We start from the raw sequence: 27,459 nt of genomic DNA, 5'->3' as shown, positions 1-27,459 counted from the left end.
TTATCGACCCTTATTTGTGTTTGTTTTATTTGCTATTTCACACATATGTATTGTTTTTAAAGTCGATGTCTTTTAAAACTGTTTTTTAACTGCCTTCAGGGCCCTAACTGGGCATAAGTAGGGTTGCCAACCTCCAGGTTCTAGCCGGAGATCGCCTGCTATTACAACTGATCTCCAGCCAATAGAGATGAGTTCGCCTGGAGAAAATGGCCACTTTGGCAACTGGACTCTATTGGCATTGAAGCCCCTGCCCTCCTCAGGCTCTGCCCCAAAAACCTCCTGCCGATGGCAGGGAAGGACCTGGCAGAAATACACAAATGTTTTAAATAAAATAATAAATAAATAGATATCGTAATATCCAATGTAAATGTCTTCAGAAATCCTTCCCAACAACTCTGCAAGGTTGGCAAGTATTATTATTCCCATATTACAGATGGGCATTTGCAATGGAGAAAAGAGTAACTGGCACTCAGGCCACTGAGCGGATATCGAAACTCAAGCAGTTATGTAATACAAGGACAATACTCTCGGGGGGGGGGGATTCTTTCTGCTCATTCCCTCCCTACTAGCCAGCCTAAGGCCTTGTATACCCGAAGTGCAGAACATTAGAATTGTTTCTGGATTGGGCCACTTCAAACTATAACTGTGTGTGTGTGAGGGGAGACAGAACAAGAGCCAGGGTGGTGTAGTGGTTAGGAGTGGTGGACTCTAAGCTGGAGAACCGGGTTGGTTTCCCCACTCATCCACCTGAAGCCTGCTGGGTGACCTTGGGCTAGTCACAGTTCTCTCAGAACTCTCTCAGCCCCGCCCACCTTACAAGGAGTCTGTTGTGGGAAAAGGAAGGGAAGGAGATTGTAAGCTGGTTTGAGACGCCTTAAAGATAGAGAAAATTGGGGTGTAAAAACCAACTCTTCTTCTCATGACTGAATGCTCTCATATTTTCAAAAGAGAAGTCTCAGCACGTAGAAAACTGGATGTTAAGGCTTCTAGCCTATTGTTCTCCCTCAAATGTTAGGTTTTTTTTATGTGTAGGGTCCCCTCCACCCCCGAGGTAATACTCAAACATGAGATTTTCCACTGAGGTCTGAAGTGATATTATCCAGGAAGAGAGGACCTGCTGTTTATGCAGATTAAGCTTGTTTGGGCAAATGTGTGAGAGGAAAAGCGCAACTGCATTTAGTCAATTTTGGAGCAATATATTGTTTCAAAAGGAAAAAGGTTAGTGGGAGAGTTATTCCCGCAGGACCATCCTGCAAAGAGTTATGTGGAGCTGAAACGAAAACCATTACCTCTCTAGCACCTGAGATTTTGGTGAGATTTCAAAAATGCATTTGCATATCTTTAGAACTAGACTAGAACCTTGTTTTCCAAGAAAAGGAAAAGGTGATTCCTCTGGAAGTGAAATCCTGTGCCCGGTAACGTATTCTGTGCTTTCCTAGAAAGACACCATGCCCACAGTCCTGCCTATCCCTTCTGCCCCCCCACCAGGCCATGCTGCGCACTCCTCCCCTCTTGCATACGGTACCTCTAACGTGACGCTCCAAGCGAGCGTGTGCTCCCCACCATCCCACATGCAGAGCTGCTTGTCGTAGCCGCAGGTGACAAAAAGTTCTCGTGAGGGGTGTGTGCCCAGCCCCCACAGCTCGTCCGTGTGCCCCTGCAAAGAAAGAGTGGTGAGCAGCTTGCATTAGGAACAGGAGCGGCCCAGGAGGAATAGAGTGGGCCTGCCGCCAGCCAGCCCTGGCTTGCCTGGATGATGGGTCGGAAACCTTCCGCAAAGCTCCCCCGCAGCAGGGCGTTGCGCGTGGTTCCCACTAGCAGCTCCCCGCCATCGCCCTCGGCGATGGTGCGCACGGCACCAAATTGTTCTGGGATCTGCACAGGAAGAAAGTAATAATATTTGCTCATTTCAAATATTTATATGCCGCTTCTCCATGCAGGAAAAAAAATGTCTCCAAAGTGGCTTACAAATAAAAACAACCTTCTGCACGCAGCAACACAGGAGCACCGCCTCTGAGCCATAACCCCTCCCCAAAATAGAAAACCCCAGTTCAACATGGAACTCCCTCCCCAGGGAGATTCGTCTGTTTCACACTGCAGGTGAAGAGTTTTTTGTTTCATTTGGCATGCCCCCCCAATAATTGTTATTGGCCTTCCTCCCTGCTTGGGTATTGTTTATGTGTTTTATTGAATTATTTTTAAAATGTTAAATGTTGTTTTTAACTGTTTAAATGCTATTACGTGAGCCGCCTTGGGGACCCTGATCAGGTGGAAAGGCAGCATAAAAATGTTTTCAATAAATAAAACAAATAAACTAGTAAATAATGACATGTCGATTTTGGCATTTGGTGGTGTCAAGTGCCGCTATGTTGCAGCCAACTTATGGCAACTCTGTAGGGTTTTTCAAGGCAAGAGACTTTCAGAGGTGGTTTGCCATTGCCTGCCTCGGTGTCATGACCCTGGTATTCCTTGGAGGTCTCCCATTCAAATACTAACCAGGGCCGACTCTACTGAGATCTAATGAGATTGGGCTAGCCAGGGCCACGGTTAAACCCTGTCATGGCTAAATCCTGTTCTAGGTGTCCCCCTCAGAAAACCGCCTTACTTGGAAAGCACACAGGGGAAAGCGATTGTTAAGTCCGCGTGGGTGATAACACGAGACCGGAGACAGTTCCAACAACAGCTGCTTTATTGCGTGAACAGAACTGAACTGCTGAACTGTGCCCAGACTCCTGCTTAAATGCCCCGCTCAGCCACACCCACCCACGCCATGATTGGGCGGTTGTTGCCCAGGGTCCAATCGGGGACACGCAAGTCAGGTGCCCTGGCGAGGACTCAAGCTCAACACAACTCCAGCTTCCTGCTGCATACATAACAACGATGGGAGTTCCCACCCTGAACCTGCAATCTCCCTTACCTCCACCTCTTGGAGCAGGGCGAGGCTGGGACTCCACTGGACAAGACGCCGGTCCTTGCCACCGCCACTGAGCACGGTGCCGTCGCAGCACAGGCACAGGGAGAAGATGCTGCCTTCGTGGGCCCGCGTTTGTTTGCTGATTTGATACGTCTCTGCAAGGACAGGCAAGAAGACAGCTTGGGACTGCTGCCTTAGGCGAAGATGCTCCGCCGCTGGCCTGAAAGTCTTTATCAACGGATGAAAAACGTCGAAAGGGAGACTCCAGCATGAGATTTGCTGAATTACAGTTTATCCACAGTTTTAATCTGATTCATGTAGGACTCAACTGAGGGATGGGGTTTGCGTCCCCATTACATTGGTTACGTGAACCCAGCTAAATAAAGAAGACTGTGTTTCACCAGTTACTACTGTCGTAAATACTCACTACATTTATCTCTATACATGTTCACAGGCTGGACCGCTTGCGTTTCATGGCCTTTTGACTCCACTGTTTACGATTTTCATGTCTACAACCATCATCTGTCTATCTACCAACTAAGTATTTGAAAGGCTGTCGCTTAGAGGAGGGCACGGAGCTGTTCCTATTGGCAGCGGAGGATGGGACTTGCAATAATGGGTTTAAATTACGGGAGGAAAGGTACCAGGTGGATATTAGGATTTATTTATTTTTTACGTAAGAGTAGTTCAGCCATGGAATCAGCTGCCTAGGGAGTTGGTAAGGCTCCCCCTCTCTGGCGGTCTTCAAGCAGCAGCTGGACGATCACTTGTCAGGGATGCTCTAGGCTGACCCTGCATTGAGCAGGGGGGTTGGACTAGATGGTCTGTATGTCCCCTCCCAACTCTATGATTCTATGATTCAACGGCAACATTTTGTGCATCTGATTAAATGGGCTCTAACCCACAAAAGCTTCCACGGTAATAAACACTTTATGTCTTTAAGGGGCCCATAAAACTCTCATACCATTTATGCATGGCTGTTTCCTCACGATCTCGCCGCCCACTGCTTTGGGGCTTTGCTTTGATTATGCTTGCATTTTCCAACCGTCAGAGGTCGCTCTCTCCCGTGCTCTCCCCGCACATTTCTGCATGTTTTGCCTGCATTTTCTGGATTTGTGTTTAGCCAACATCCAGAAAACATGGGGGGGAAATGTGTGGGGAGAGCGAGGCGACTCTTACGAACGGGACATGCAAGCATAATCAATGCAAAGCCCTGAAGTAGACCGCGAGGAAATAGCCATGCATAAACGGCCTTAGTTTTCTTTACATTGCACTGGTGTCCAGTCTGCCCTTTTTAGCTACAGGGGTAGGAAGCCAAATTCTCTGAGCGGCACCCCATTCCTTAATCTATAGGAGTGGATCACAACTAGACCGCTTCCTGGCTCTTTTGTCCGGATCTGCATGTCTCTTGTCTCTGGCCTGTGTATACCTTTTGCTCCCTTGCCCAGCGTCCGGACATCAGCCGCCACCCTGGCCCACGTCAGGATGTTGCCCTCAGAGTCGCCGGTGAGGACATCGCTGTTGGTGTCGAACACAAAGCACTGGATGAACTTGGGCTTTTTGTATTTCTGGGAAGACGAGAAAGGGGAGAGGATGGGACAAGCAACGGCAGAATCGGGTTTTGCTGGGCTTTTTAAACCTCAGAATTGTGGGAAGTGAGTCATTATCAGCTCTCCTCATCTGCCCAGGCATTTTAGATGTGGCAAGGTCATCCCATCCCCCAAAGTGCAAAGTTGTGCCCATAAGAAGAGTCCTGCTGGGGCAGATCAAGGGTCTATCTAATCCAGAATCCTGGTTCTCACAGGGGCTCTCACAGGGGCATCTAGTTGTTCCTAAACACGATGTTTGAGGGCACCAAGGCACCCACCAGTACCTCCTAAGGTTGCCAACCTCCAGGTGAGGCCTGGAGATTTCAAAAAATTACAACTGACCTCTCGGCTACAGAGATCACCTTCCCTGGATAAAATGGCTGCTTTGGAATGTGGATTCCATGGCATTATACCCCACTGAGGTCTCTCCCCAAACTCCGAACTCCTCAGGCTCCACCCCAAAATCTCCAGGTATTTCTCAAACCAGAGTTGGCAACCCTAGTACCTTCCCCCGGCGGGTGCTGAGCCACTCAGAAAGCGGGCAGGGCCTTTGTAAGGTACGGCTTGTTTCTGGCTGCCATCATTCAGATGAAAGGGTTTTCGGTGGCTGCCATTCTAGCCACAGCCACTGTAGGATCAGAAGGACTAGTAAGCTCCCTGTCTTGTGTTTCCATTCAGGTATTGTGTTTGGCCCTGTGTCCTTGGGCAGCCATTTTGGGGTAGCACTCGCCACACCCTCTCAAAATTCCAAAGTTGCCTGCAGGCTCCAAATAGTTGGGGACCCCTCTTCTATCTCATTATTGCTCTTCGAAGAAGAGTTGGTTTTTATATGCCGACTTTCTCTACCACTTAAGGGAGAATCAAACCGGCTTACAATCACCTTTCCTTCCCCACAACAGACACCCTGTGAGGTAGGTGAGGTTGAGAGAGTTCGGAGAGAACTGTGACTACCCCAAGGTCACCCAGCTGGCTTCATGTGGAGGAGTGGGGAAACCAACCCAGTTCACCAGATTAGCGTCCGCCACTCATGTGGAGGAGCGGGGGAATCAAACCCGGTTCTCCAGATTAGAGTCCACCGTACTAAACCACCGCTCTTAACCACTACACCACTCTGGCAGCGTATGTGGTTCTCCCTGCACTACTTTCTCCTCACGGCAACTCTGTGAGGTAGGCTACCTGAGATGGTGCGACTGGCCCAGAGTCAGCCAATCAACTTCAGTGCTGAGGACCTAACTATATGACCTCGTGGCAGCACACCCTGGGGAATTTCATCTCGAGTGACATGCTCAATTTAAGTAACGCTAGCACAGATATTAGATCATGGGCTAGAAGCCATGTAGCTTCTATGAGAGGGAAAAATGACATGCTTGCTTGTATGTAACAAGATCTGCTTATGGAGTGGGGCCTCCCTCCCTGCTTCCTTACCCCAAAGATGCCCTGTTTCTTCGTCAAGCTGTTTCCACTCCAAGTCCAGAAATAGACGTGAGATTTTCCAGTGGTGATGATGTTGCTGCTGTCTTGCGGGTTGAACTCCACCGTCAGGACAGATTCGTTGGTACTCTGTGGAACGCGCAAGTTGGGGGAGAAGACATCAGGGCGATCGGGGCAATCAGGGGTGATTGTCATAGAATCATAGAGTTGGAAGGGACCACCAGGGTCATCTAGGCCAACCCCCTGCACAATGCAGGAAATTCACAACTACCTCCCCCACAACACCCCCAGTGACCAGAAGATGGCCAAGATGCCCTCCCTCTCATCATCTGTCATGTTATCGGCTTTGTACAAGCCAGGTCACAAGGGGTGTGTTTTGCAATGTGGGAATGTCCACACCTAGAGGCAGCGCCCAGCGGTCTGCTTTGCCCTCCTACTGGTACACACCAGGCTGTGGAACATGACCTGAGTTGGAATTATGCCCACTAAACAAACCCTTTGCTATCCCCATTCCTTTACTGGTTTGGAGTAATGGGGGGGGGAATAAATAGGAGCCAGATGAGTTGTGCACAGATTGGGCCCAGACGTTGTCTGAATGCTCCCCCTTAGTGCAGGGTCATCCTGTCTTCTATGTAGCAGAAAATCCCCACGTGGAAGCAGTCAGAGAGAAAGAGGCTGGCACCAGGGCAACCATTAACTCCACGGCAGGGTGAGGATCTGTACCTGAAAGGGTTGATGACCTCCAGTTGGTACCTGGAGATTTCAATGAATTACAACCGATCTTCAGACTACAGAAATCAGGTTCCCCTGGAGAAAATGGCTACTTTGGAGGGTGGACTCTGTGGCTCCCTCCCCTCCCCAAACCCCACTCTTCCTAGGCTCCACCCCAAATCTCCAGGAATGCTCCAACCAGGAGTTGGCAACCCTAATTACCTGATACTAGTTCAACACTCCAACCATACACTGCACCAGCTCTCACTCTACACTTCTGAGTGATCCGTCTGTTTCCCGTGCATTGTAATGCAAGCCAGGATCCAGCTCCAGCTGAGAGTTTCCACCCATAGCAGGCTCAAGCTACTAAGCTGCCCCATGCACCCTCCTCTCCTGCTGCCCTAAAGGTAAAGGTCATCCCCTGTGCAAGTGCCGGGTCATTCCTGACCCATGGGGTGATGTCACATCATGACGTTTACTAGGCAAACTTTTACAGGGTGGTTTGCCATCGCCTTCCCCAGTCGTCTACACTTCACCCCCAGCAAGCTGGGTGCTCATTTTATCGACCTCGGGGAGGATGGAAGGCGGAGTCAACCTTGAGCCGGCTACCTGAACCTGACTTCCGTCGGGATTGAACTCAGGTCGTGAGCTTTGACTACAGTACTGCAGCTTACCATTCTGTGCCACATGACTAGCAGGGTCCAAAGTGGAAAGCAGAAGCCAAGGAAACCGTTCCTCTGCAGCCTGGACCCCAGCAATACCAACACAGACGGCAACAACAGATATAAGCCACACTTCTTGCCCCCTCCCACCTAGCTGCCCTCCCCCCCATCTGGCAGCTCAAGTACCTGCTCTGGTCTTGAACTAGCTCTGCATCCCCTCCAGCTTCCTATTGCTACTGATGGGGCTACCACAGGAAGAGGAGGAAGCAACCAAGGACCCCTCCTTTGTGCCCAAATACACCTCATCCCCAGTTCAAGAGGCATTTGTATTCAACTTTGTCATTTTTAATAGGTTTTTGATTTGTCTGGGCTGTTTTAGGAGCCAGGTTGGGGCTGGAAAGCGGAACAACAGTTCCACTTTTCCACGCCCAAGGCTTCGTTGCACTCACCTTGATTTCAGCTTGCTTGGTAGCACGGGAACAATCCCAAATGGACAGCATGTGTTCGTTGGACTCGTCCACTACGCACAAGTACATTCCTTCATCCTGGAGAAGCATCAGACGAATATGCAGGGTTATAAACTTAGGGCCATGTACACTCCAGAACTCAAAGCAAGGAAAGGGAAAAAAGCAAGAAACCCGCATAAACCCAGCATTCTAAAGTGCTTTGGTACTGGGTGCAAGAATTCAGCTGAATTTTCATTTTTTTTTAAAAACAAGTTTCTGGCCCTTATGATAAAAGACACATTCAAAGAAGCACGGGGACAGTTTGCATTGAAATCTTTTGAGAGTCCATAAGACTTCTACTGCTCAATTTGGTACCCTTCAAAGTTGCTCACTCCTAACGCAGAATAAATTATGCAAAATAAACAAATGATACGCAAACATCCTTTTTTTCCTGCGTGTATTCTTTGAACTGGTTTGCTTCAGCATTTCTTTTTCTTTTTTTTAATTATATCTGAAAATAGCTGGAGAGAATTTTCCTGAATCTGTATGCAGCTTTTCTTCCAGAGCTTGAATTATGAAGGGAACGGCAGGGGAATACATTAATGAATCGTGATAGGACATGACAGAAGTCTATAAAATTATGCCCAGTGAGGAGAACATGAAGAGAGAGAACATTTACTCCCTTATTAGAAACTTGCGTTCACCCAATGAACTTATTAATTCAGGAGAGACAAAATAGAGTACCTCTTCGCACAATGCAGTTAACTTACAGAACTAACTGCCACAAGATGTAATGAGAGACAGATAGCTCAGATAGCTCAAAAAGACAATTAGCGAAATTCATAGAGAATTTGGCCTGAACAGGCTTGCCCAGGCTTGCGCGATATCATCAGATCTCAGAAGCTAAGCAGGGTCAGCCCTGGTAAGTACTTGGATGAGAGATCACCAAGAAAGTTGTTGTGCAGAGGAAGGCAATGGCAACCACCTCCTCTGCCTCGAAAACCTTTCAGGATTGCCATAAGTTGGCTGCGACTTGATGGCACTTTCCATCACCACCATGGAGGATGTGTTTATCAATGGCTATTACCCATGATGGTTATATGGAATCTTCATTGTTCCCTCTGGGTAACAATAGCCATTCCCTCACGGTCACCCTGCCGACTGCTTAGGAGCTTCCTAAATGGCCAATGACATAGTGAGGCCTTGACCTCCACAGCCAGTGTGGTGTAGTGGTTAAGAGCAGTGGTTTGGAATGGTGGAGTCTGATCTGGAGAACCGGGTTTGATTCCCCACTCCTCTACTTGAGCGGCAGAGGCTGACCTGGTGAACTGGATTTGCTTCCCCACTCCTCCACATGAAGCCAGCTGGGTGACCTTGGGCTAGTCACACTCTTTCAGCTCCACCTACCTCACAGGGTGTCTGCTGTGGGGAGGGGAAGGGAAGGTGATTGTAAGCCAGTTTGATTCTCCCTTAAGTGGAACAGAAAGTCAGCATATAAAAACCAGCTCTTCTTCTGCCCGCGAGCCTTTCTCTGGGTTTCTGGGATTCAGGATAATGGACTAGGTGGAATTTGGCATGATCCATAATGGTTCTGCTTATATTCTTATTTCAGAATCATGCCCCACTCACCCTGCTATCTTAAAAAAAACAAAAACTATGGGAACTGTCACAGGCCAAGTCCCTCTTTTGCCCGTTATTTAGTGGATGAGAGAAATGTACCCTGCACCTGCTCAGGTGAACTACCATCTCTTCATACTTTGTATGCTCCAAGGTTTGAGCCTAGCATTGAAAACAGCAGCTGAAGATTCGCTCTGCTACAAATGAAACCCCCAGGGGTGATTTGTCGTCCTCCCCTCCAGTTTAGGGTAAGATGAGTCAGAAAGTTGGCACTTACCGCAGTGGAGAAGGCAAGTGAACCAACTCCTCTCTCAAAGCTTCCCAACCCAATCTGCTGCAGTGGGAGAAGGGTGGATGAGTCCCAGATATGAACAAAGGGTTGCAGAGGCTGCAAGAGAGAGGGAGAGAGAGAGACGGAAAGTGGGGGAAATAGAAGCAAAAAAAAAAGTCAGCAAACCCTAGACATTAAAGGTAAAGGATAGAGGGCAAAACAGGCCAGGCTGCAGAAACCATACTGCAAGGATCAAATAATTCTAACCAATTATCTAAACTATTACAGACCAATTTATTTAAACACTGGACTTTTAATTTGTACTCTACATATTATTAATTGAAAAATGTTAGTTGTGTTTCATGCTTATGGTATAGGGTTATAAAGTATAAACAAATAATTTTGCAGTAGTTATATATAATGTGCTGTTAAGGGAAAAAATTGAATACTTAAAAAAAGTGGGAGATTGGATGTGGGAGAGTAGTGAAATAAGTAATGCTACAGTTTATAAGACAGCATAAAGGGTCTGAAAAATCTTATACAACGGGATCTCTTATGTTGGATATTTTATTACCTTAGTAGATACAGAAGATAGGTAATAGGCTTCCTTTAGGAAGATTTGATATACTGTATGTATGTTGTGTAAGTATATTGTGTTTGATTTCGTAATTTATTTTCTTTAATAGAATTATTTTTTTTAAAGAAAGAAAAATGTTTGTTGTTTGCACTTCACTGAGACAGCGAGAAAGATACTGCTTTGTTTGCACCCCACTGAGACATCGAGAAAGATACTGGTTTGTTTGCACCCCTGAGACAGAGAGAAAGATACTGCTTTGTTTGCACTCCACTAAGACAGTGAGAAAGATACTGCTTTGTTTGCACCCCATTGAGACAGTGAGAAAGATACTGCTTTGTTTGCACCCCACTGAGACAGTGAGAAAGATACTGCTTCATGTGCACCCTGCACAGCGGAGGAGATAGCCAGACTAACAGAGGATGTAATCGTGCTTTATCGTTGGCTCCAGGCAAGCTAATTCAGTTTTGTAAAAAGGGTAACTGAACACTTAAAAGTCACGGAAAAGCAACCTAACTTGCCTCTGGGCCAAAGTTTTAATCCATACATCAGGAATGGGAGATCAGGACCTCAGAATCGTTCCAGGTCTAGGGGTTTACCTTGCCATCCTTGTCCACGCCAGACATCTGCCCTGAGGCAACACGAACTTTGTCCGGATGTACAGCCAGGCTGGAGGAAACATAAAAATACAGAACCATAAGAGTCTGCATCTACACATGAAGTGCTGCAACTATTGGGAAGGAGAAGTTAGTTGCCACATGTTATATATAAACAAGTGGAGGAGCATCCCACCTGCAACCTGAAATACCCAGACAAAACCTGGTTACTACATTGAGAATTAGGCCCGACAAGGCAGGTCGTGTGTGTGTGTGTGTCTGTTAGGAGTGTGAGTGAAACATGGTAAGTGTTTTATGTGTCATGAGAAAACGGGGGCCAAAGTCAAGTAGTGTAGTAGTGTAGGGGAGGGTCTATGGCTCAGTGGTAGAGCATCTGCTTGGCATGGAGAAGGTCCCAGGTTCAATCCCCGCATCTCCAGCTAAAGGGACTAGGCAAGCAGGGTGAAAGACTGTGAAAGACCTCCTGCCTGAGACCCTGGAGAACCGCTGCCGGTCTGAGTAGACAATGTTGACTTGGATGGACCAAGGGTCTGATTCAGTAGAAGGCAGCTTCATGTGTTCATCTTACCATCTGTGCATGGAACATTGCATTTTCCTGCATTCCTCTGTTCTCGCAGCCCCTACTGACCAGCAGAAAGATTATTCCTGGGGTTGCAGGACTGTATGGAGAAACAGCCATATGGGTTGGAGAGAGGAACAACAAGGGTGTGAAATCACTCCTGCTTCCTCTTCTGAGGAAAGGGTTTAATTTCATCAATTTGTTTCTCCTCACTCTGCATGGCCTTTCCTCTGTGCAGATCCCATGATCTGCACAGGGGCCATGGCTCAGTGGTAGAGCATCTGCTTGGCATGCAAAAGGTCCCATGTTCAATCCAGTTTAAGGGACTAGGCAAGCAGGTGATGTGAAAGACCTCTATCTGAGACCCTGGAGAGCTGCTGCCAGTCTGAGTAGACGTTACTGACTTTGATGGACCAAGAGATTCAGTATAAGGCAGCTTCATGTGTTCATGACAAGAATTACCGTATTTTTCGCTCCATAGGACGCACCTGACCATAAGACGCACCTAGTTTTTAGAGGAGGAAAACAAGAAAAAATCTTGTTTTCCTCCTCTAAAAATTTGTCTTATGGAGCAAATGCCGGCTGGGCGCGTGTGTGTTGGGACGGCGCGAGCCGGCGTTCCCCGCCTCGACGGCCATTTGGGAGGCGGGCGGGGCCGCACAGAGCCGGCTGGGCGCGTGCGCGTCGGGATGGTGCGAGACGGCACACGCACCCAGCCAGCTCTGTGCGCCCCGCCCGTCTCCCAGCTGGCCGTCGGGGCGGGGAACGCCGGCTTGCGCCGCCCCAACGCGCACACGCCCAGCCAGCTCTGTACGCCCCGCCCACCTCCCAGCTGGCCGTCGGGGCGGGAAACGCCAGCTCGCACCGTCCAGACGCGCACGCGTCCAGGAGGCGTTCCCCACCCCAACGGCCAACTGGGAGGTGGGCAGACGCACAGAGCCGGCTGGGCGCGTGCACGTTCGGACGGCGCGAGCCGGCATTTGCTCCATAAGACGCACAGACATTTCCCCTCACTTTTGAGGAGGAAAAAAGTGCGTCTTATGGAACGAAAAATACAGTATCTTTCTGGGGATCAGAAGGGACTGCAGGGATCAAGAGGAACTCAGGAAAAATCCATGTGTGTACAATTGGTTGGATGCACACCAATATGGGGGTGGGTGGGAGGAACATGGGACCCAGACCCCCAGCAACTCACCAGCGTACACAGTCCGTGTGTCGTAGATAGTGGCGCTGTGTGCGATTCTGCACATGGTACAGGACCACCACGCAGGCAATGAAGTACACCAGCTCTCCGGAGGTCAGCACATAGAGGTTGGAGCGGCAATCACGACCGCGGTAACCATAGCTGGGACTGCTGTCAAGGAGCCCAAATACAAAGCAAATACAAAACTTGGAAGGCTTTAAGAAGGGAGTGGGCACATTCATGGAGGACAGGGCTATCCATGGCTACTAGTCAAAATTAATACTAGTCATGATGCATTCCTATTCTCTCCAGGATCAGAGGAGCAGGCCTATTATATTAGGTGCTGTTGAACACAGGCAGGACAATGCTGCTACATTTCTGTTGTTGGTGGGCTTCCTAGAGGCACCTGGTTGGCCACTGTGTGAACAGACTTGACGGGCCTTGCTCTGACCTAGCATGGTTTTTCTTATGTTCTAAAGCAGAGAAAGCAAAGGCTGCTGAGACCTGCCAACTCAGCGTCACTGACAACGAAACCACCAGTGCCAACTTTGTTGTGTTCAACTAGGTCTGTCAGGTTCCCTCTGGCCACCGCTGGGGATGGGGGGAGTAGGGTTGCCAGATCCAGGTTGGGTAACTTTCTGGAGATTTGGGGATGGAGCCTGGGGAGGACAGGGACATCAGTGGAGGTACAATGCCACAGACTCCACTCTCCAAAGCATCCATTTTTTTCCCAGGGGAACTGATCTCTGTAGTCTGAAGATGAGCTGTAATTCCAGGGATCCCCAGATCCCATCTGGAGGCTGGCACCCCTAAGTTCTGCTGGGGATTCAACGCGAGTTCCATTCTGTCAAGGCAGTTAAAGGGTTAACTTGTTTATATCAACAGTTTAGATAGTCTCAAGATGATGATGAAATAACAGATGTCAGTACTAGCAAATCGCCATTACAAACGTGCAGAAAGGCACGGAGTCAGAATTGTTTTATTGCTCTATTCCTTTGTTAAGGTTGTAAAAGTTTAGGGCAGGATGAGTAGATGCTTTTTGAATCTCATAGATGCAAGATGCTTGTTTCAGCTTTCTTGAGCTGGGACACAGACAAAGGAATTTAAGCCATAGTACCTGCTAGAATCTCTAGCAAGTTTTATAGGGAACTAGATAGAAAGATTATTTGTTTTCATCCCATGTAACCTACCCTGTTTAGGAAAGTAAAGGATTTTTGTTTGATTAAGAAAAAGTCTTTGACTCTGTTTTATTGTGTAATCTGACCTGACTTTCTAACCACAGTCACAATCCAGGGGCCCTCAATATCTAACAAGTTCAACCTCATGGCCTTCCCTCTGAGGTAGGCCATCATAATCTTTGTTATAAGGCTACAAGCTTTAATGCGTTTTGTCAGCAATTAACCAACTACAGTTAACCAATTAAAGACCTCTACATGTGATATCCGCACAAGATGTCACCCTTCTCCCTGCCTTCAAACTCCTCCTCAAAACCTGCATTTTGCACAGACCTTTTGATTATTCCCCTGTATCTTCACTTCCAACTTCAACCAAGTTTTAAGGGCAGAAATCTGCAGCTGTCCATTATCATGGTATATATAGTTCTCCCCTCCCAATGGTATTCTCACAATAACCCTGTGAGGTAGGTTAGGCCGAGGAACAGTGACTGACCCAAGGTCACCCAGTGAGCTTGATGGCGGAGCGAGGTCCTGAACCGAAACCTAATCTGATGCACTAATTGAGATAAAAATAAGTAATAAACTATTTTAAGTGATTAAAAAGTGGGGGCGGGTTGTAACCCATGAGGGGTATGACTAGGTCATCCAATATGCTGCTTTATACACTCGACTGGGAACGGATCTCCAAGGCAGATAAGGATCTTTCCCAACCATGAGCTGCACCCCTTCTGAAGCCGCCAATGAGCAACAGCCCCTCAAGGATACACCCAGTCCAGCTGCAACTTCTCAGACGGCAGTTCCATGCGCAGCTCGTCGTAGTTTGGAAAAGCAGAAGGGATGTACATGGTGATGGGCCGGCCACGCAGGAACATTTTGGTGGCATTTTTTTCTAAAGAGAGGGAGAAATGAATGGGTGGAGACAGTAGCCAGGCGCCAGCAACGCAGGGCCGGATTAAGCCACCCTGAGACTCTAATCCAGGGGTCCCCAACGTGGTGCCCATCAACACCTATCCTGCTGCCGGCCAAGTGTTTTTAGAAAGTGGGCAGGGCCAGGTGAGGCTGTTGCCCAGTAAGGCTTCTATTTGCCAGTGGAGATCTGATTGGCTGTGCATATTTTTAAAAATATTGCTTTGGCAGCAGCTGCCACCCCACCGCACAAGGAATGTCACTGTGTGACTGAAGGTAAGCTGGGGCAGCCATTTGGCAGCTGACCCCGCCGCCTGCAGCAGCAGGGTTGCCAACCTCCAGGTACTATCAAAAATATGTTAGCACGTAGGCTCATTCAATAACATCAACCACTTGCTGTGTATTCAATTTTATATTTTTCTTAAACAGAATCAATCACAACAAATATTCTATTGCCTATCTGACTAAACCTAAATGTATTGTGACATCAAAATTGATACAGCTCAAGATTGATACAAACGTTCTAAAGGATTGATACAAATGTTACAAAATAGTAGAAACGTGTTCTGCATGCAAATGCAGCAAAAATGATTGATTCTGTTTAAGAAAAATATAAAATTGAATAACATAAATATAAAATCTTCCTCCAGGCCAGATTGGCCAGCGATCCTAGAGGGTTCCCCCCCCCCATCTTCTGGGCATGGAGTAGGGGGTCACTGGGGGTGTGGGGGGGAGGTAGTTGTGAATTTCCTGCATTGTGCAGAGGGTTGGACTAGATGACCTTGGTGGTCCCTTCCAACTCTATGATCTACTCAATAGGATGTGTGTGTGTACACATGCAATTACTCAAATGGTGACCCTTTGTAAGGCAGGGAATGGGGGATAGAAGGAATTTTCACTTATTGGTTTTGCAGTTACCATCTCTTTGAGAGGGTTCCTGTCACCTGTAAAAACCCACAGTAAGGTGGAATGGGGTGTGTGTGTGGAGAGTCTGGTAAGGAAGGCCACTGCTGGGCTCTTTTCCCAGAGGCATGAAAACCTACCATCTGAATCCCTTCAATACACCCAAAACTCCCACGCTTTCACTTCCCCATACCTCACCCCCAGACAGAATGCACTTGATGCTACTCCAGGGCTACCTTTTCCAAAGCCTCACCTTGGTTATAGTTCATCCTTCGAGTGCTCAATGGCCCTGGGGAGAGACAGAGAGATACAAAAGAAAGAAGATAAGTGTTAGATCTTTTGATGGTGGAGAAAGGAGGCTGTACCTTTAAAGCCCATCTCTCTATGCCTGGACTAGCACATTTACAGGGGTCGCCCTTCTGAATGCTGTCTCCCATGAAGAAGAAGAGCTGGTTTTTATACCCTGCTTTTCTCTACCGTTAAGGAGTCTCAAAGTGGCTTACAATCGCCTTCCCTTTCTCTCCCCACAACAGACACCTTGTGAAGTAGGTGAAGCTGAGAGATTTCTGAGAGAACTGTGACTAGCCCAAGGCCACCCAGCTGGCTTCATGTGTAGGAGTGGGGAAACAAACCCTGTTCACCAGATTAGCCTCCGCCGCTCAAGTGTAGGAACGGGGAATCAAACCTGGTTCTCCAGATTAGAGTCCACCACTCTTAACCACTACACCATGCTGGCCCCTAGACCAACCCCTGGTCCCAGCTGTCATTTTGCCCAGCTGCCTCCTTCCTCAGGAGGACATGGGAGGTGACCTCTCCTTGGCACCTTCTAGTTGAGAACCAACATGCTGCTTTGGACCTGGCCAGAGCTGCTACTGGATTTCCTGTCATGGGATCCAGCGACAACCCTCCCCAGCCTCACAACATTCTCAGCATCACCTTTACCATCATTTCTTTCCATCGCTTCTCGGCCTTTTGGCTGAGATCAAGTGTGTATCATTTCTTTCCAGAGCTCACCTGGACTCAGAGTGGGATCCTTGGTTCGGCTGCAATGATAAAACGGAGCATTAAGGGACCAGGCCAGAGTATGGGCGTGTACTATAAGTAGCTAACAGCCCCTGAGCATGTGCAGACTGCCTTTCCCCTCTCCCCCCAACCACATGCACAAAGAACTTCCCCGTTATCACCCTCCAGAAGAACACGTGGCAAGGGGAAGGGAGAGTTCGTCTCACTTCTCAAGGCTGCTGGAGCGGTTCAAGAGGTTTGCTGAGGAAGCAGCCTTTTTGGTGAGGCGCTGCTTGGCTTTGGTGGGTTTGTCGGAGGAGCTGTTTCTCCGCAGCCTAGAAAGCAAAGGAGTTCTTTTTTAAAAAGAAAGGGTAACAAGGAACACATCTCACAATAATCTTGTGGCTGTGGGGAAAAAAAAGATGATCTTGTTGCCCCAGAAGGTCGGACCAGAACCAACGGGTTGAAATTAAATCAAAAGAGTTTCTGTCTAGACATTAGGAAGAATTTTCTAACAGAGAGCGGTTTCCTCAGTGGGACAGGCTTCCTCGGGAGGTGGTGAGCGCTCCTTCCCTGGAGGTTTTTCAGCAGAGTCTAGATGGCCATCTGTCAGCAATGCTGATTCTATTACCTTAGGCAGATAATGAGAGGGAGGGCACCTTGGCCATCTTTTGGGTATGGAGTAGGGGGTCACTGGGTGTGTGTGGGTGGTAGTTTGGAATTTCCTGCATTGTGCAGGGATGACCCTGGTGGTCCCTTCCAACTCTATGATTCTATGATATTTCCTCTAGCCTTTTTTCCTGAAGACGTTTCTTTCTCAGGCACCAACGGCTGACAGATCCTTGTTCCAAGGAACGACGATGGTCTGATAGCTGGTGGTGACTAATTATCGAACACACGCTTGGGTGAGGGGGCTGCTGAGAAAAATGGTTTGGGATAGTGCTGAAGTATAATCAGTGAAGATAACAGAAGTATTTGGATTTGGCTGCCAAAGAAGAGAGGGTCTAAGGCCGAGCCTTTTGCTTTTGGGGAAAACTGATGGCACTTTGTAGACCGGCAATGTTTGTCCAGAAGTGCACATGATCCCTCCTGTTCAACTTGTATATTTGTTAAGAAAAACAAAGATAAGAAAGTGCTTACAGGAAACTGATATCTGGAAAGGCTGCCCAAGCTGGTCCTGATTATTATCATTTTCTCTCGTGACAGTAAAAAAACTTGGGGCTTTTCAGAAGCAAAATTAGAATTAAAAAGAAATATTACGCACTTAATCATGGGACTGCAAGTGAACAATGAATACATGCCTGGAAGACCAAGGATATACCATAGTGAGGAGGAGGAGGAGGGAGAAGAAGAGTTGGTTTTTATATGCCAACTTTCTCTACCACTTAAGGCAGAATCAAGCCGGCTTACAATCGCCTTCCCTTCCCCTCCCCAAAACAGACACCCTGTGAGTTAGGTGGGGCTGAGAGAGCTGTGACTAGCCCAAGGTCACCCAGCTGGCTTCGTGTGTAGGAGTGGGGAAACCAACCCGGTTCACCAGATTAGCATCTGCCATTCATGTGGAGGAGTAGGAAACCAAACCCAGTTTTACAGATTAGAGTCCACTGCTCCAAACCACTGCTCTTAACCACTACATGACACTGGCTCTTTATAATGCTGTGGATGTACGTGCACAAATAAACTGCACGCAGGAGGACCGGCGAACAATATGTGAACGTATCGTGCCCTCCAATATTTCAAAGGACACAGGGACAGTCTTGTGAACAACTCCTCTAATCTCACAGCAGGAACTGCTGCCTGGCAATCTCTCTCCCCTCCCACAATGACACCACTGCTGAAGAACATCTGCATTATTGCTGGCTTTCAAGGGGACAGCTACCATGGCATCTTTGTCTAAGAGCCTGTGGGTATATTTTCCCGAAGAGCGACTCCATGTGGCCTTTTCAACTTGGGAAAATGGCTGGGGGGAGGTAGTCCTGATATAAATCACATGTCTGCTAGTTAAAAACTTGCAAAGAGCTCATTGAAACTCCCACCATCATGTCTGATTTGGCTCTTGAGAACTGGCTGAAAGTGAAATTTTGAGGAGCGTAGGGTCTCTCTCTTTCTCTCTCAAGGCTCGGATGTGGGAGAATGGATCTGCCGTGAAGGAGTGCCTCTGCTTATATATCATAGTGCCTCTGGTTATATATCTGCTTATATAAGCAGAATGCTTCTGTTTATATATCATAGGCTCTCTGTAGGTCTTCAGTGCACTCTTGTGTAAAAGAAACCAGACCTGCTTGTCCAAACTGCATGGGAAATAGGGGGTATGTAGCAATGGGGCCAGTTGGACCACAGGACATAACAGAGAGCAGGTTCAGCCCCATGGGAAATGGAGGGTGCATTTCGCCTTACTACAGATACCCACAAGCACTGGAGAAGGGCTCGAACACATGTTTGGCAGCAGTTTTCCTGAGACTCGGGTAGAGATATTTCACTCCACCTACAACTTGATTGTTTTAACCCCCTCCAGGAGGGACTGTGACTCAGTGGTAAAGCATTTGCCTTGCATGCAGAAGGTCCCAGGTTCTAACCCTGGCATCTCCTATTAAAAATATCTGATAGGAGGTGATGTGAAAGACTTCTGCTTGAGACCCCGGACAGCCACTGCAAGTCTGAGCAGACAAGACTGCCCTTAACAGAACCAGTGGTCTCACTCAAGGCAGTTCCATGCATGTGTCTGTGTGAAGGTAACAATTCTCATTTGCATCATTTCCCCAACTAAAAAAAGGGGGGAGGGAAAGATAAGCATGGAAGGAGCTGTGGCTCAGTGGTAGAGCCTCTGCTTGGCATGCAGAAGGTCCCAGGTTCAATCCCCAGCATCTCCAGTTAAAGGGACTAGGCAAAGAGGTGATGTGAAAGACCTCTGCCTAAGATCCTGGAGAGCTGCTGCCAGTCTGGTCTGATTCAGTATAAGGCAGCTCCATGTGTTCATGTGTTCTATATGGGTTTCTTCTACTTAGGGAAGGGGGCATTTCCAACTGGGGAAAACAGCATGTGGTGGGGCAGGAAAGAATTACTCCCCCCTCTCCAGCACTGCTGCCTTGATCCAGATTGTCCCCATACATACAGTGGCTTTTTCTGGCAAAATTACAGGCCTGGAGTTCTGGTCCCGGAGATCACGTGGCATCTTTGCACTTTTTCTCCCCTGGGTTTTTAAGTAATGGGGATGGAGCAGCTCCAGCCATTCCCTGCTCTCCCTCCCTCCAAGAAGTAGCAACCAACCCCTTGCTCTCAGGGACTGCTTTCTGATACTCGAAGCAGATTTCTGGATTGCAGCGTGGGGGCTACGCTCTGCCCAAAGCTTCAAATAGCGCCTGGTTTTACTAAACCCTCAATTCAGCCAAGAAAGGAGCGGGATAAAGACGAAGCAGGAAAGGAGCTAAGAAAATGAGGAAGGGAAAGGGTGGGGGCAGAAATCCACTAAAAAAAAAACCCAAACAAATAAAAACTAAGGTGTTGGTGGCGTGGGCTGTCTCTCAGCTACATCCTGCTCTAAACCTCTAAACCAGGGGTGGGGAACATCAGGCCCGGGGGCCATATAAGGCCCTCGAAATCATTTGTTCTGGCCCTTTATGGGTCCTGGTAGATCTCTAGCTCAGAAGGATACTGCCCTGCCTGAATCTCTTGGGCCCAGCTGGGGACAGCAGAGCTCAAAAGCAAGTCGCTCTATGTGGTAAACACTTGGAGCCATCTCCGGTCATGCCTCTTGGCTAAATGTTTGACCAAATGTAGCAGGCTAATTTTTAAGATGATAATTTTGTATGGCCCCCGAATGATGTTATAAATATCCAAATGGCCCTTGGCAGAAAAAAGGTTCCCCACCCCTGCCCTAAACTGTCCATAGTGTTGGTGGCTGAACCAAAGAGTTTTGGCTCCCACCCAAATATACAATCCACGAATCCAGCCTGATGCTAGCCCCCTACATCACCACCCTCCAATTCCCTTCCTGGACGTGGGTTCGATCTCAGGAGTGCTGGCACCCATTCTCTAGACCAGGGGTGTCCAATCTTTTGGCTTCCTTGGGCCATATTGGAAAAAGAAGAATTGCCTTGGGCCACACGTAAAATACACTAACACTAATGATAGCTGATTCATAATGTTTTAAGTAAGTTTACGATTTTGTGTTGGGCTGCATTCATAGCCGTCCTGGGCCACCTGCGGCCTGGGGGCCGCAGTTTGGACAAGCCTGCTCTAGACTTTACCAAGGGCCAGGCTCAGAATCCAGGAATCCTGCCTTTCTGCCCAAACTTACCAAACCTTATTCCCTCACCCAGACTTAGACATGATAAAAAACCAAAACAAAACTAGGGAGTCTAGACTCCCGCATTCCAAATCTGAAATGGCCACCTTGATCTTGGATCCAAGAAGAGAGTTCAAGAGTTTGACTCCCTGGCCTTGCTCAACGTTAAATGCCACATTCTGTTCAGAACAACAAAGGAATCCAGATGCCCCATATTCCGAGTTAGGGCCAGCGTCAACATATCCTGAGGTGGGGCAGCTGCTAGGGTCAAGTGCTTCAGGCAGGGCCCACTGCTGTCAACCCCCTTGCTCGCTTATTTGCAAAAGCTCCACTGTGCTCCCAGATACACTCACTGCCCAGTGCCACCAGGAAAAGGGCCGTAGGCAGTGGTGACCATGGGCAGTGGGAGAAGAAGGTTGGTTTTTATACGCCGATTTTCTCTATCATTTAAGGGAGAATCAAACCGACTTACAATCACCTTCCCCTCCCCTCCCCACAGCAGACATCCTGGGGTAGGTGAGGCTGAGAGAGCTCTAAGAGAACTGTGACTAGCCCCAGGTCACCCAGCTGGCTTTGTGTGCAGGAGAAGGGAAACAAACCCAGTTCACCAGATTAGCCTCCGCCGCTCATGTGGAGGAGTGGGGAATCAAACCGGGTTCTTTAGATCAGACTCCACCACTCCAAACCACCGCTCTTAACCACTACACCATGCTGGCTCTCACAAGTGGGCAGGGGAAGGACATGGACAGCTGGGAGGCATGTGGGTGGGAGGAAGGCAAGAAGGGCAAGTGCAGAGCCTGGTGGTGAGTAGAAGAGAGGAGGGGGCCCTGGGAACTCTCTGCTCGGGGCCCCTCAAAACCTGGAACTGGCTCAGCCCCAGCTTCTAGAAAACATTTGTGCTCTGTGGGCCTATTTAATGGTCTGGAGGCACCTGACATTCCACATGAACACATATGAATGCATGAGGCTGCCTTATACTGACTCCGACCCTTGGGCCACCAAAGTCAGTACTGTCTACTCAGACCAGCAGCGGCTCTCCAGGGCCTCAGGCAGGGGTCTTAAACATCACCTACCTGCCTAGTCCCTTTAACTGGAGATGCCGGGGATTGAACATGGGACCTTCAGCATGCCAAGCAGAGGCTCTACCACTGAGCCACAGCCCCTCAGCACTACTGAGGATACACAGGGGTGGTTCAGATCAGTCACCCCAAGTAAGGGAACACTGGGAGCCCCACACGAGGCTGTAAGTATAATAAATAATTTGTCACCCGGCCCTGTCTCCCAGTCCACCTTCACCCTATCGGCCCAACTCACAGTTCTTTTTTGCTGGCCATCAAGCTCTGAACGGCTGGTACTGGGGAGGCAGGCGTGCTGCTGTTGCTGCTCCCTTCTGATGGAGATCCAGGGGACGGCGTCTCGTGCCCCAGCGGCTGTGTCGAGGGTTGGGACTGTCCCATGCCTGGCGCTTTGTCAATGCTGTCTTCGGAGGGAGACTCTCCGACGTCTTCAACTTTGTCTGAGCAAGCATCGAGGAGGGAGCAACTGTCTCCTTGGGTTTGGGGTTCCTTCGGAACATTTTGCTCCCCTGTGGCAAAGCCCGGGTCTGCTCCATCACCTTGTATTCCAAAAGAGTTCTTAACCAGGTCTCGGTGACAGCCACTAGTCGGGCCTCCGGTGAAGTCTCTTTCTCCCGTGTCAATGGGCACTTGGGCTGGCTCTCCCCGGTCATGTCCATTGATAAGGCTTTGACCTTGTCTCTGCGCCAGCATAGCCGACTCCTCCGTCTGTGTCCCAACGCTGATCCTTGACCCCTGCGTCCTTTTGGCTCCAGGCAGCAGCTCCAGACGGCCTCCTGTTTGCTGGCTGGTAGGTGAACTGCACATCAAAACAAAATTAGTTGCAGAACACCAACTTGCTTCATTGTGCCTCGCATTGTGCCACTAGGCTAGATGGCCATCTGTCAGCAATGCTGATTCTATGACCTTAGGCAGTTCATGAGAGGGAGGGCATCTTGGCCATCTTCTGGGCATGGAGTAGGGGTCACTAGGGGTGTAGGGGGGAGGTAGCTGTGAATTTCCTGCAGTGTGCAGGGGGTTGGACTAGATGACCCTGGTGGTCCCTTCCAACTCTATGATTCTATGTATTTGTGTGTGTGTGTGTGTGTGTGTGTGTGTGTGTGTGTGTGTGTGTGTGTGTGTGTGATTTTGCCACCAAGTCACAAGCTGACCTATGGCGACCCCAGAGGGTTTTCAAGGCAAGAGACCTTCGGAGGTGGTTTGCCATTGCCTGCCTCCGTGTGGGCTGAGAGAGTTTGGAGAGAACTGTGATTGGCCCAGGGTCACCCAGCAGGCTTCATGTGGAGGAGTGGGGAAACGAATCCAGTTCTTCAGATTAGAATCCGCCATTCTTAACCACTATACCATGCTGGCTCTTCATGTAGATTCGAAGACATCTAACCCACTACCACTAGATACCATTTGTTTAGGCCCAGGTGCAGAAGCATCTGAGAATTGCAAGAATGTCCAGCTTCACAGAAGTGAAGATAAGATTCAAGGAGGGGAATACTGGTTGAGAGCCAAAAGATATTAATATATGCGAGAAACTTGTAATCATTATTTTTAAATAGACGTTGTTAAGATAAAAAGTTTTGAAAATGAACTAATGTTGTATATATATTCTAAAAAGTTATTTTAAGTATAGATAACATTGTATGGTGTTTGAAGTTATAAGATAATGTGTTAGCCAAGAATGTGTGCCCTAATCAAGTGGGATAGTTAGCTATTGTTAGGAAATAACTTTAAAATCCTACAAATATGGATTGATTGAGAGCTTCTTCTCAGAAGGGACTCCTCGCCCGTGACCTGCTTACTTTTGGGGTAAGAAACACTTATGGACTCATGTAATAGCTCTCCTTTAATTTAATTTGTATTTACATTAATTGTAGTCCATCTTTCTCGCTTTGGACCCAAGGCATGTTACACAGAGTGAGTCAATACAATTGATGGATGGGGCATTCAATAAACAATGTTATAGGATTAGGGTATTAATCAGAACCAATCAGAAGTCTAAAACAGAACTGAAGCAAAGTATTAACATGACACTGTAAATGATACAAAATTCTATGTAATAATGATGGTTGGATAGTATATGCTTTGTTAATTTACATTAAGAACACAGTAGTTATGCTTTAATAAAAAGCTTAGAACCTAAGTAGAGGCAGCATGGTATAGCCCAATCTCGTCAGATATCGGAAGCTAAGCAGGGTCAGCCCTGGTTAGTATTTGGATGGGAGACCACCAAGGAATACCAGGGTTGCTGTGCAGAGGAAGGCACTGGCAAACCACCTCTGATAGTCTCTTGCCATGAAAACCCCCAAAAGGGGTCGCCATAAGTCGGCTGCAACGGCACTTTATACACACTATACTATAGTGTTACTGAGGTGTACCTCTGGCTAGGAGTTAAATGATCTGGTACAGGAAAGCTAACTAGGGTTTCTTAATTGCATGTCTATACCTGAATCAGGCCTGACCAGAGTAATCCAGAACAGGTTTCTGAACAATAACTGTGGAATAATTTCCAAATGCCTTTTTGTCCCAAGGAAGCACCTTGGCTGCAGGAATGCAACCCTTTGTCAGCACTTCAAACCACAGTATTTAACCCCTGGGAAGAGGCAATAAGGCCCCAACCGCCACCCTCCAATCTAGGATATCAATTGCACTGGTAAAAGGCATGGCACCTACTGGACAGTATCTGCGAGGTGAGCATCTATTGGATAGTATCTCCAATATCAGGAAAGGGCTGCTTGCTCTAATATGAGCTCGCCTGCTCTGCAAGATCATCTTCAGAGACTCTGCTCTGTGGTTTAAACTGTATTGTATTGGTTACCATTTTAGTAATTAACATTGTTTGAAAGACAAAAATTCTCGTACTGAAAGATGGGATATAGATTCTTGGAATAAACAAACAAACAAATGACAAGTGGCTTGCTCAGGCAACATCATAGGTGCCGTTAAGCCCAGCTTTCTGTTTCCAATAGTGACCAGCCAGATGCTTCTGGAAGAGTAAAAGCAGTGCATAAAGGCAATGGCTCACCCCAGCATCTGTGACTCAGAGCTATACCTGGAGGCTTAATTTAGCTAGCATAAATATTAGCTATGGAAAAAGCTACCTACCCTTACCCCTGAATGTGTTTAAGCCGTATATGCTAGTGGTCATATAGCCACATCTTGTGGCAGTGAGTCCTATAAGCTAATTATTAATTGCCTGAAGAAAAACTGCACCTTACTGCCAATTAAATATTTAGAGGGCCATGGTGGAGAATGGGCAGTAGGAGGCCATATAAGTTGTATCTTTGCCTGAGTCTAAAATTTTCATCAAGAGCCTGGACTAATACCTGGAATCATTGGAGAGGGAGGGAGGCAGGATCCACGATCCATTGTCTTGTGGAAGAGCTGTACGGTCTCTAGCTTCCGAAGTGATGGAGTTTGCTGCAGAGAAGCAGGAATTTAAATGAAGCATTCGTCCCTATGAGCAATCCTTTGGCTTCACTTTTGAACCTCCCAATGCTGTTTTTACAAAGGACAAAACTGCCAACCTGGATGGCAGCAGACACATTTCTTTAATCACACACCTGCCCCATTTACATATGATGTGTGGCTGGTAGGATCTTAACATGTGGGTGAGATGAACATCCCTACTACCCAACACACTTTCCCCACAATCCATTGCACCAGTTTTCCTCTCCCAGCTTGGCTCCCTTCTGGTATCAGAACTGGGAGGATAAAGAGTTTAGAAAGGGAGGGCTTTCTCTGCGCCTTCCAGATCCTCTAGTGAGGATAACACCTCACGCATCTGGGTCTAGTTCAGGAAAGCTTATACCACAATAAACCTGTTAGCTCAGGGGTCAGCAACTATTCATAAGAGCCAAACTACATCAACTTTCAGAGCAAGATATCAACAAAAAGCCAGCATAAGAAAGACTGTTTGCATAACTGAAAATGTGTGTGTGTGTGTGTGTGTGTGTGTGTGTGTGTGTGTGTGTGTGTGTGTGTGAAGTGCCATCAAGTTGCTTCTGACCTATGGCGACCTTATGAATGATTGACCTCCAAAACGTCCTATCTTAACTACCTTGCTCAGGTCTTGCAAACTGAATGCTGTGGCTTCCTTTATAGAGTCAGTCCATCTAATGTTGGGTCTTCCTCTTTTCTGCTGCCTTCAACTTTTCCATTGACTCTAGTCTTCTGATAATATGACCAAAAGTACGATAGTCTTAGGTTAGTCATTTTAGCTTCTAGGAACAGTTCAGGTTTGATTTGATCTAGAACCTACCGATTTGTCTTTTTGGCTGTCCACAGTATCTATAAAACTCTTCTCCAATACCACACTTCACACGAATCAACTTTCTTCCTGTCAGCTTTCTTCATTCTCCAACTTTCACACCCATATATAGTAATGGGGAACACTATGGCATGAATTAATGATCTTACAACTTAACTTTACTGGTAATTGACATATTGACTAATAATTCATCAAGTCTCTGTAGCCCCAGATAATGGTTGTTGTGAGTCCTTTATTAGGAAGTGACACACACAATAAGTAGGGTTGCCAGGTTGCTGGAACCGGCAGGAAATTTCCCGCCAATCCAGCAGCCTGCTTGGAGCAGCGGTCACACATTACGTGCTTACATAACTGCCAGGTTTAGTCCCGGAAGTGCTGCATCGCGAAGGGCCTTTTACTACTCAAACACTAGAAAAATGCCATAAGTATATGGGTTTCTCTCCTCTAAATGGAACCAACCTAGGAAGCGATTGCCTCTAGAACTTCTCACTGTTTGGAGAAATGGGGAGCCAGTAGGGGTATCCCTGTTAAAGCAAGACTCTTTTTGTTAGTTTGTTTTGCTGGAACAGACTAAGCACCAAAGGACTAGCTACAGTCTAGCTGTGCCCAGGTGTCATTTGGTCAGTAACATGTCAGCTGTGAGTTCCTTGCTGAGAATATCATTTCCAAGTATGTGGGGGGGGGGCAATTTGGATCAGGGCCATGTCGCACAGCGAGAAGAGGTTTCTGCTTCCCCCAGCACCATTTTTCTGACTCAGAATTGACCTGGGGGCACTTTTAGCCCCATTGGGTGAGGGGCTACACACAGAACCCTCTTATCTCTGTATGTCATGCCATGGTCCCAATCCGAATCAGGAGTTCCCAGAAGGGAACTTACACCTGTGGCAGACAGTAATGTCGTAATGCCTACTTCTCTGGGAATTGGAGCTGCAGTAGTCTTCTCCTTCCCACCCTACAGCCTGTTCCATTGGCCTGGGCAGTCCACCTTCTGGCACGCCTCCCGGGCCTCACCTTCAAGCACCTGTCGCCTGAGCAGAGGGATTTGCTGGTCGTAGAAGCTGAGCCTCCGCAGTGCATCCGCCAGGGCCGACTTCACCAGGGTCAGCTCCTCCTCCTGGCTCCGCAGGCGGGAATCAAGTCTGGTGAGCCAGTCTGGATGATCCAGGACACTGTTGCTACCCAAGAAGCTGTCACCTAATGAGGAAGATACACCCAGACTGTGAGGCATTTTTCAACGCAGTAGGCATTTACACTTATTTAACGCAAAACATTTTTTT

The 27,459-nt window shown here is 47.9% G+C and overlaps 1 protein-coding gene across 1 annotated transcript in view; it reads right to left on the bottom strand.

The window, feature by feature from the left end:
* EML3 (EMAP like 3) overlaps nt 1-27,410 on the bottom strand; it is a 33,948-nt gene extending 6,538 nt beyond the window's left edge. The window contains exons 1-16 of the mRNA XM_056853465.1: nt 27,194-27,410; nt 25,239-25,332; nt 22,160-22,720; nt 16,788-16,895; nt 16,573-16,601; nt 15,812-15,847; nt 14,515-14,638; nt 12,587-12,736; nt 10,815-10,884; nt 9,648-9,758; nt 7,757-7,852; nt 5,929-6,063; nt 4,344-4,482; nt 2,918-3,069; nt 1,729-1,875; nt 1,526-1,642 (exon numbers count right to left, since the gene is read on the bottom strand). Of these exons, the coding sequence (XP_056709443.1) occupies nt 1,526-1,642; nt 1,729-1,875; nt 2,918-3,069; nt 4,344-4,482; nt 5,929-6,063; nt 7,757-7,852; nt 9,648-9,758; nt 10,815-10,884; nt 12,587-12,736; nt 14,515-14,638; nt 15,812-15,847; nt 16,573-16,601; nt 16,788-16,895; nt 22,160-22,720; nt 25,239-25,332; nt 27,194-27,410 (2,286 nt within the window). The remainder of the gene's footprint in view (nt 1-1,525; nt 1,643-1,728; nt 1,876-2,917; nt 3,070-4,343; nt 4,483-5,928; nt 6,064-7,756; nt 7,853-9,647; nt 9,759-10,814; nt 10,885-12,586; nt 12,737-14,514; nt 14,639-15,811; nt 15,848-16,572; nt 16,602-16,787; nt 16,896-22,159; nt 22,721-25,238; nt 25,333-27,193) is intronic.
* Between the last annotated feature and the right edge of the window lie 49 nt (nt 27,411-27,459).

Source organism: Euleptes europaea, chromosome 7, assembly GCF_029931775.1.
Source record: "Euleptes europaea isolate rEulEur1 chromosome 7, rEulEur1.hap1, whole genome shotgun sequence".
NCBI classification, from domain to species: Eukaryota; Metazoa; Chordata; class Lepidosauria; order Squamata; family Sphaerodactylidae; genus Euleptes; species Euleptes europaea.
Note: the sequence above shows the minus strand (reverse complement) of the source record. Positions and strands in the feature narration are given on the sequence as shown.